The sequence below is a fragment of the Gekko japonicus genome, unplaced genomic scaffold (assembly GCF_001447785.1).
Source record: "Gekko japonicus isolate JY-2015 unplaced genomic scaffold, Gekko_japonicus_V1.1 scaffold10, whole genome shotgun sequence".
Taxonomy (NCBI): Eukaryota; Metazoa; Chordata; class Lepidosauria; order Squamata; family Gekkonidae; genus Gekko; species Gekko japonicus.
Genome location: NW_015167526.1, coordinates 2,337,234 through 2,346,836, shown reverse-complemented (window position 1 = coordinate 2,346,836; position 9,603 = coordinate 2,337,234). Strand labels below are relative to the sequence as shown.

The following is a 9,603-nucleotide window of genomic DNA, read 5'->3' as shown; positions in this document are numbered from 1 at the left end:
ACCACCCAGGGAAACCGCCAGCCCCCCCCCCCCCCCCGGCCCAAAACAGTCCAGTGGCACCTTTAACGCCAAGTTTTATTCAGGTACAAGCTCTCCCTCCCCTGCAGGGACAGATCTGCACGTGTCCGTCCCCCCCAATAGCTAGCAATACGAAACAGTCCAGTGGAGCCTGAGCGGTGGGTGTTGCCTCCTGACACACTTCCGGTGATGTCAAGGGGTGTGGCATATGCAAATGAGTTATGCTAATGAGCTCCTGCACCTCTTTTTCTACGAAATGACCCCTGCCAACAGAGATTACGAACTGGGGCCGAGAATACCTCCAACTATTTCCAGTGGATCCAGGGTGATCTCTGGGGCTGCGTGATCAGCCGTCCTCTGCACTGTGGCATTGAGCACCCGATTCATGACCGTCACTTTCGTGTCGTAAAAGATGAATCCTAGAGAAAGACCCAGGGAACTGATTGAGTGGCTCTTCCTCAGGGAACGGCCGCAATCCAGGCGCACCGTTTGCCGGGGAATCCGGACATCTGGCAGGGACTCGGCATTCCCCTGTCGGTCCCTGGTGCTCAGAAAAGGTTCCTTTCTCGGAGTGGCGCACATGGTGCTCCTCCACAGTTGCCTGAGGACTGGAGTTACTCAGCTTGGGGGGGAAAGGGAAGCCGCTTGCTCCCCAGTCCTTCCAGCCCCCTTCCCCCCCGAGCGACAGTCTTGTCAGTGTCTCCATCAACGTTCCCTCTAAGCTGTAGAGTCTTGTGAGCAAAAATTCTACTTTGTGAGCTCCTGGCATTAAAGTTGTGAGCGAGCGATTGGGCTACTGCATAAATTGATTTGCTCTGGAGCCCTCCTTCCTGAGCGGAGACAAAAATGTGTGAGCCGGAGGCTAAAAAACTGTGAGCTAGCTCACACTAACTCAGCTTAGAGGGAACACTGCAATGCTCCCTCTAAGCTGTGGAGTCTTGTGAGCAAAAGTTCTCCTTTGTGAGCGCCTGGCATTAAAGTTGTGAGCGAGGGATTTGGCTGCCGCCGAAATTAGTCTGGAACCCTAATAAATCTGGAGCCCTCCTTCCTGAGCTAAGACAAAAATGAGTGAGCTGGAGGCCAAACAACTGTGAGCTAGCTCACACTTCCTCAGCTTAGAGGGAGCACTGGTCTCCCCTTTGTATGACTGCAAAATGAGCCCTGCTTCCCTTATGGCTCCGCTAGGCACACGGTCGGCACACAACCCTCACCTTTGGCCACTTGGAGCAGCGCTGCGATGCTGTTTGTGTACATCTCAGTCTGGCGCAGCTCCACCAGCGGCAGGAAGAAGGTCTCCAGCGTGGTGTTGAGGGACTGAAGCAGTGCAAAACGCAGGCGCAAGCTCTCAAGAGGAACATCTGCAAGGGAGCAAGAGAAGGCAGCCGCTGAGAAGGAAAGGAAGGAGGACAGGCGCCCGCTTGGGCCGCCAGCTCTCCTCTTCCGCCGCCGAGCCCCAGGTCTGATCCGGCCCCCCCCCCCCCCAAATACACACATACTCAGCAGGCAGGAGACACGGGGGTCAGCTGTGTCCGCGGGGTCCAAGTACACTTCGTGAGGGTGCAGCCGGGCTGGGGTAATGGCCAGATGGCGACAGAGGCGGTTGACATACTGAACCAGGGCAACGTCCATCTCCAGGGACCACTTGCGGGAAGCCTTCTGGGCATGTCTGGCGTCGATGCAGGCACACCTGGGACACAGGGAGGATACAGCTTGGAAGGGAGTGCAAAGCACACGGTCTGGGGCTGATGGGACTGGCCTGGCCGTGTTGACGGACAAGGTGGCAAAACCCCACCGCTTCTGCAACGTCTGTGGGCAGAGCGTCATCCTGTCCCCCTCCGGCAAACAAAGCCCTCCCTCACCTTTCAAAATGAAGGTCGTAACCGCACGACAAAATGGCTCGCCACACGCTTCGGATGTCCTGTTTTGCCCGATCGATGACAAATTTCTGAAATCCATCCAGCGTCAAATATTTCTCCTCCGGAACTAAGAGGGTTTATCAAGAGAGCATTCATGAGGCAGCTGAAAACACCAGCCATTGCTGCTGGATTCACCACTTGTACCCCGTGTGTGCGATGCCCCCTTCCTTCTGAGTTTCAAATCACAGCCGACTCTGGATTTTTACGGTTTATCCTTTAATAAAAAAATTATATCCCTCCCCCCTTCAATTTTAGGCTGCAGTGCCGGTTTACATGATACTTTAAAATACATGGGGGGAAACAGTTGCACACTCGAGAAGCCAGGGTGGTGTAGTGTTTAGAGAGTCAGGGTAGGATCTGGGAGACCCAGGTTCGAATCCCCACTCATGCCATGGAAGCTGGCTGGGTGACCTTGGGTCAGTCCCATACACTCAGCCTAACCTACCTCTCAGGGTTGTTGTGAGGAAAAAACAGAGGAGAGGAAAACAATACAAGCCACTTTGGGTCCCCAATGGGGAGAAAGGCGGGGTATTGAGTAAATAAATAAACTTCAAAGCAGTTAAAATAAGAACAAGCAAAATGCACAGAATAAAACGAATGCAGCCAGCAATTACAGGTAGCAAACCATTTAATACTGCAAAGGTCCTGCCTCGGGAAAAGTCATAACGGTGTCAAGGGAAGCTGCAAGGGAGCTCTTTCGGCAGAATCCCACAAGACAGGGACCACTGCAGAGGAGGCCCTGCTGTTCATAGCCCCTGGCCTGGCCTCCAGTGGTGGGAACATGCGAAATCAGACCTGCCTTGACAATCTCACATCCCTCTGGGGTGGGTGCGGGGAGAGAGGTGTCCAAGGAGAATGTCCCCCAAACACCCTCCAAGTCTTACCACTTTGTGCCTTACTAAAAGTACATTAAAAGACCACCAGCCACAAGGGCGCCAGACTCTGCATCGCTCTCCAGCCATCCATGGTAGCCAACGGGGTCATCAGGCTAGGAGCGTTTCAATTCACGGGAGCGGCAAGCATAACTGGAACGCAGCCCAGCCTGGGAGGAAAACCACTTTTCGATTTAGGGGCTGCTGCTCTGCCGGTGTGCTGCCGTGGCTCTCCTGGGAACAGGGCAGAAGCGTTTCACTCCCCCCCCCCCGCCCGGGCCCTCACCTTCCTGCTTCTTTGTGGGTGATTTGTCTGGGTCCTTTTCATCAGGTTTGCTCTTCTCTGGGGACTTGGGTTTCACAGTTGGCTTCTTTTCACTCAAGGCTGTCCTGCTAAGAGAGAGGAAATGGCCGTGTCAGAAGGCAGGCTTTCAGCTGCTTTTGAGAGCCGGTGTGGGATAACCGCACACGCATACTTAGTGGAAGTCTTCTCCAGGCAGCCTGGAGGCACCACACAAAATTGGCATCTGGGACAGAAAACTCTGGTACTGTGACCTAACAGTGGCTTTTCACGTTGACCCCAGATACCAAAAAACCCCATCTGGAAGTAAGGATTAAGGCTCGCTGCCTTATCCAGGGACTCAGCCCTTGTCTTCTGTTACGTAGTCAGGATTCTGCTATGGATCCCATGGAGTCAGGTGTTTGGAAGCCATCATGGGGGGGGGGGTATGGGCAAGGCCACGTAAACTATGCACAAAACCAATGCTCCCTCTAAGCTGTGGAGGCTTGTGAGCAAAAAATCTATTTTGTGAACTCCTGGCATTAAAGCTGTGAGCGAGCGATCTGGCTATTGCTTGCTTTGGAGCCCTCCTTCCTGAGCTGAGACAAAAATGTCTGAGCCAGAGGCTAAAAAAACTGTGAGCTAGCTCACACCAACTCAGCTTAGAGGGAACACTGCACAAAACTGCCTTTTCCCCAAGGACAGTTTCTGGGCTGCCCGTGGCTCACCGGTGCACCTTTGCAGTGCCAGGATCGTGCCCAGAAAGGGCCAAAGGCGCTCACCTGACGCTGTTGAGCACAGCCTTCTCCTTGGCCGGGGGTTTTGTGATGGGCCGCTTGGTGCTCACCACTTTCACCGGGTGCTGCTCTTTGCCCGCCTTGCTGTACTTGTTCTTGTCAAACTTTGGCTTGGGAGCCCCGTATTTCCTCAGGATCTTCAAGAGTCAGAAGGAAGAAGGGTTAGCTGGCACGGAGGGCTCCTTCCGCCGGGCAAGGCAGGGCAGGGCAGGGTTCGCGCCACGACAGGCGTGTGACTCATGCACGGAAAGCGGCCTTGGGCAGAGGTGTCGGCAGCATCCCAAGAAACCCCGCCCTCTCACTGATAGCCGCTTCTGAGTTCTTAAGGACTCCGAAGAAAAACCTGAACAGGTATCTTGGGAAATCTTTGGAAACCCGGGCAGGGGAGAGACAGGTGTTTTGGCCGCTGCTAAGGGACTCAGCTGCCATGCCTGTAGAACAACTTCACCTCGCCTCCCTATGACTGGCGGAACGATGAGACAAAAGTAGGTGCAAATGACATAAGCGGCAGGATCCGGGTTCCTCGTGGGACAGACTTTCACGTCTTTAAGCACTGGCGGGATTACGCAGAATGGAACGCTCACCTGAGTCAGCTGATCCTCCAGGACCTTCTTTGGGGGACGGACGTTGGTGAAGAAGGAATACAGGAGGTTCCCGGGCGTCTGGGCGTTGATCTGCTCTTTGCTCAGATAGATCTCCGCCACTTTGGTGGGTTTCGTAGGAGTTAAGCTCAGCATTTGCTCAGAGTGGAGGCAGCTTTTGAATATGTCGGTGAGGACGTCGCGAGCACCTGGCGCCAACTTCTCTCCTGATGGAAACGGGGTGTTTGTTTTTTTTAGAAATGGCAAGAGGATGTTAAAGCCAGCCTCCCTTCCATTGATACGGCACTTAAAAGCACTGCCTTCAACACATTTATTCTTCATTTTAAAAATCCATTTGTATATATTGCACGAACACACACACACACCTTTGATCGTTTTGTCATTGAAGTAGTCTTCAAGCGCGGGACTTCCTTGCGTATCAAACAAACTCTGGTTCACAGTAGAGACGGTTAAAATCTCCTCTGTGGACATTTCCATGAGCTCATCCTCCCCATCGAGACTTGACAGTCCAATCAGATCGCTGCTGTTAAATAAACTGGCCCGGATCTTCTCTATTTTGGCTCGGGATCTTATCTGTGGTAACGACACACTGCATTCAGCAGAGATCTGGAAGCTCAAACAGTTTCGTCATCTAGTAGTTAGCTGTTAGAATCATAGAATGCTAAGAGCTGGAAGGGACCTTGCAGGTCATCTAGTCCTGCACTCTGCAGGAGCACAGCCGGAAGATAGCCCTGCAACACACCCAAAAGATGGTCGTCCAGCCTCCGCTTGGAAACGTCCAGCAAAGGAGCATCCACCACCTCCCAGGGCAGACTGTTCCACTGCTCAACCACTCTTACAGTTAGGAAGTTTCTCCTGATATTTAGCCGGTATCGACTCCCTTGTGATTTTCACCCATTCGATCTTCTTTTGTTCCCATTCTGGCCTCACCAACAGCTCCTCGCCACCTTTCCCCCAACTGTAAGCCTACTCGGTGTCCCCAAAGCCCTGTCCTGGAGAGCCCAGGCCGGCCCCCTCTCGTCAGATCTCGGAAGCTAAGCAGGGTCAGCCCTGGCTAGTATTTGGATGGGAGACCTCCAAGGAAGACCAGAGGCAGGCCATGGAAAACCACCTTCTGAAACGTCTCCTGTCTTGAAAACAAGCCTAGCTCGCCACCTAGTGGTGCATAAGAGCTAGAACCTCTGGCTGCCAGACAATCTTAGGATCTCCTGGCTATACTACACACAAGGCCATATGATAATTAATTCATTCATTACTCCCTAAAGCCAACTTTTCAAAATCCAAGATCGAGAACTTTGAACGTCACATGAATTAAAATAAATTAAATTATTGCTGCACTGAGATGCATTTTATGCCGATGACTGTTCATGACATTTCAGAAGAGCTGTCAAGTCAGTCTACCTGCAGCAAGAAGAGCAAACCAGGTTAAACTTTGCAGATCTGTGCCACTAGTGGTCAACAGTCTCCCTTCCTATTGCATTATTTATGGGATGTCTTATGGTTGCCTGACTGCATCATTTTTACATTTCCTCTCTACTTCATACTGCTACTTAACGTATTAGTTTTAAGCAGATTACTGAACTATAGAAGAAGCTAGACCCCATTTGAAAGGATGCAAAAATCTATCACAGTTGCATAAAATCTCACAGCTAAAAGAGTGGTAGGTCTGCTATTATCTTCTAATAAAAGAGGCAACGCCCCCATACGATCTGTATTTTGGAGCAAAGAAAAAGATTTTTAGGCTCACAAAAAATGATTGCATTCAAAGGTCATGTGATACAGGGTGTCTACATTTTTAATATTTTTACATTTTGTAATCCACCTTGAGCCTCAGGGAGAAAGGGAGGCTTCAAAATGAACACATATATAAACTGTAATCGACTGTATTAAAGCCCTGTAATAAACTGTATTCAAAGTTTGCGTAATCAAAGAATGAATTCCCTTCCCCAGAAAACAGCTGTTACCTCCACAACAGCAAAGCCTTTGATGGGCCTCGATGGGACCGACTGGCTGTCCAGCGACGTCACGGTGTACATTGATCCGACGTCGGACACCGACGCCGTCTCCACGTTGTCAATCGGTTCCCCGAGGCTCCCCAAGCTGCCTAGGCTTCCGGTACTACAAAGGGAAAGGTCTAAGCTTTCCTGACTGGAAACCACATGCGGTTCTAGCAACCCGGGTGGAACGGGCACCTCCAGGGCCGCCTGGAACTGGTCGACGGAGATGTCACTAATGGTCCGGGAGATGCCCTGGGAGCTGCAGAGGGAGGCCTGGCTAGTAGAGGCAGATGCGCTGATGCTCATGGCGGGCGTGACGCTGCTGGAGCTGCTGATGTCCAAGCTGTCCACACTACTGGAGACCACCGGCTTGTCCATCTCAGTCCTGCACTCCCCTCCCTCCGCTTTGTCCTTTGTTTTTTTAGGCTCTTCCTCTTGCAGAGGGATGTAGATTTCGTCCTTGAAGACGCCGCCGTGAGCGTTGCAGGCCTTGCGGATGGCGTTCCGCACGGTCCCCTCTTCCAGGTGGGTGGGGATCCCTGAAATCACTAGCAAGCGGCTATGAGCCGTCGTCCCAACCAAGGCCTGGCAAGCATCTGTCACGGCATCGCTCGTCACGCCGAGCCCCTGGGGGTCCTTCTTGGTGAGGTGCCTGAGAATGATGAGCAAGGTCAGCGTCCGGTGGAACCACAGCATGTCCTCTGGCTTGCTCCCGCCTATGCTCAGCGTGGCCGCGTCTGCGTCGGCCGCTCGGGACGAAGTCCGCTTCCCTGAGGACGATGTCTTCTCCCGCTTCATTTTCACCTTCTTCCTCTTTGACAGGAGGCTCGGGCTCTGGGGGGTCTGCCCCGGGGAGGAGGAAGAGGAGGAGGAAGAATCGCTGAGGTTCGGGCCCCCGGTCGACGACATCACGTTGGCCGTTATGCTCATGTTGATGGGGAGGGTCACTTCTGCTACCGCCAGGCAGACCTCCATCAGGGCGTGGAAGTAGGTGGAGAATCGCCCCTGGTCGGCGCCTCCGACCCCAGATCCGGCGCAGGTACTCCCGGACGCCCAATTCTGGGTTTCTTCATCGTACAGCTTGTGCAGCTCTGACTGAAGCGCCATCAGCATGGCCAGGCAAGGATTGAGCTGGAGCGCGATGGAGGACGAGAGCCCCGCCGGGTTCTTCTTCTGCTCCAGGCTGTGGATTTTGCGGAGCAGTTCGGCCAAGAGGTGGAACAGCAGCTCCTTCACGCAGGCGGCCATGTTGGTGGTCCACAGGAAGTTCCCTAGGAAGAGCCAAACGGGGCACAGAGAAGATTAGGGACTTTTAAAGCATTTCACAGATGTCACATCATCATCATCATCATCATCATCATCATCATCATCATCATCATCATCATCATCATCCAATTTCTATCCCGCCCTCCCCATGAATGGGCTCAGGGTGGTTTACAAGGTCACACAAAATCATGACAACAATAACATATAAGTTCAATAGTTGAAAACAACATTTTAAAGCAATGACAACAATCAGCACGAAAGCCTTGTTAACTATGCTCAGTCTAGACTGATCATTGTTGTTGTTGTTCAGCCGCACAGTCGAGTCCGACTCTCCGCGACCCCATGGACCACATCACGCCAGGCCTTCCTCTCTTCCGTCGTGCTCTGGAGTTTGCTCAATTTCATGCTCACCGCATCAATAACACTGTCTAACCATCTCATCCTTTGCTGTCCCCTTCTTCTTTGACCTTCCATCTTAGACTCATCAGAAGCCAGCAATTTCAACAGGGGAGGCCAGAGATGGATTTGGATGTCTGCCACCCAGGGGTCATTTCCTGCTGGAGCGCACAGGAGCGGAGCTCCGGCAGTAAAGAGCCCAGGGGGTGGGAACATGTAACAAGCTCCACCCCCTCCTCAGGCAGAGCAAGAAGCAACCAGGTAAGCAACCAGGGAAACCGGAGGGCCCCCCCCCCCCAGTCCAAAACAGTCCGGTGGCACTTTTAAGACCACGTTTTATTCAAGTAAAAGCTCTCCCTCCTCCGTGAGGACAGATCTGCACATTCCCCCTCCCCAATAGCTAGCAATCCAAAACAGTCCAGTGGAGCCTGAGCGGTGGGTGTTGCCTTCTGACACACTTCCGGTGATGGCAGGGGGTGTGGCATATGCAAATAAGTCATGCTAATGAGCTCGTGCACCTCTTTTTCTCCGAAATGACCCCTGCTGCCACCTCAGCCAAAAGCCTGGCGGAAGAGCTCCGTCTCGCAGGCCCTGCAGAATTGAAGAAGATCCCGCAGGGCCCTGATCTCAAGTGGGAGCTTGTCCCACCAGGTTGGGGCCACGGTAGAGAAAGCCCTGGCCCTGGTCGAGGCTAGCCAGACATCCTTGTGGCTGGGGACAACCAGTCGGTGTTGGTCAGCTGAGCGCAATGCTCTGCGGGGAAAATAGGGGAATGGGCGATCCTGAAGATATGTTACGGAATTCGCAGGAGAAGCAGACATCTAACAAAACAGTCAGTGTGAAGTCAGCATGCAGCCCGTGGAATGTGCTTTAACTCGAGTCTGTACTGAGGCTGTGCAGGCCCCTACCCTACCCCACCCTTAGCTCACAGGGTAGATAACGTCCAGTGCCATCCTCTATGCCATTTTTAAAAACCCATTTTTTCCGTTCCCGGGGTGCCAATGGCGGGGGCATCTGCTGGGACTCTCATAAGACTGAAGATGACGTTTCTGGATTTGTGTTCCCTTCCTGTACTTAAGTTTTTTATTGCGTATATCTATCACTGTGTCCCCTTCCTGATGGAGCCAGGTCAGCCCCTCCTACAGGGCAACTTTCCCGGATGAAACATATTAGGCGGGTCTAGATACAAGAGCGAGGAATAGTCAAAGCTTTTTTTGTTGTTGCCAGAACTGAGGCCTAAATCCAACACACTTTGCCTCCAAGAGTTCATAGAATCATAGAGTTGGAAGGGACCTCCAGGGTCATCTGGTCCAACCCCCCCCCCCCACACACACACACACGGCAGTTTTCAGAGGACTGCTTCCAACAGAACTTTCCTGGGCTGTTTTGTTTTAAAGCATCTGTGGGGAAGGACTACCATTTCCTGTTGGGATTAAAAATCCTGCCAGGTTACTCTTTC

At 52.6% G+C, this 9,603-nt stretch overlaps 1 protein-coding gene across 1 annotated transcript in view; it reads right to left on the bottom strand.

Moving 5' to 3' along the window:
• HECTD4 (HECT domain containing E3 ubiquitin protein ligase 4) overlaps positions 1 to 9,603 on the bottom strand; it is a 127,703-nt gene that overhangs the window by 10,142 nt on the left and 107,958 nt on the right. Inside the window, 9 exon segments of the mRNA XM_015413276.1 lie at positions 318 to 437; positions 1,230 to 1,376; positions 1,515 to 1,705; positions 1,878 to 2,001; positions 3,093 to 3,199; positions 3,869 to 4,020; positions 4,468 to 4,691; positions 4,851 to 5,058; positions 6,450 to 7,832. Coding sequence (XP_015268762.1) covers positions 318 to 437; positions 1,230 to 1,376; positions 1,515 to 1,705; positions 1,878 to 2,001; positions 3,093 to 3,199; positions 3,869 to 4,020; positions 4,468 to 4,691; positions 4,851 to 5,058; positions 6,450 to 7,832 — 2,656 coding nt within the window.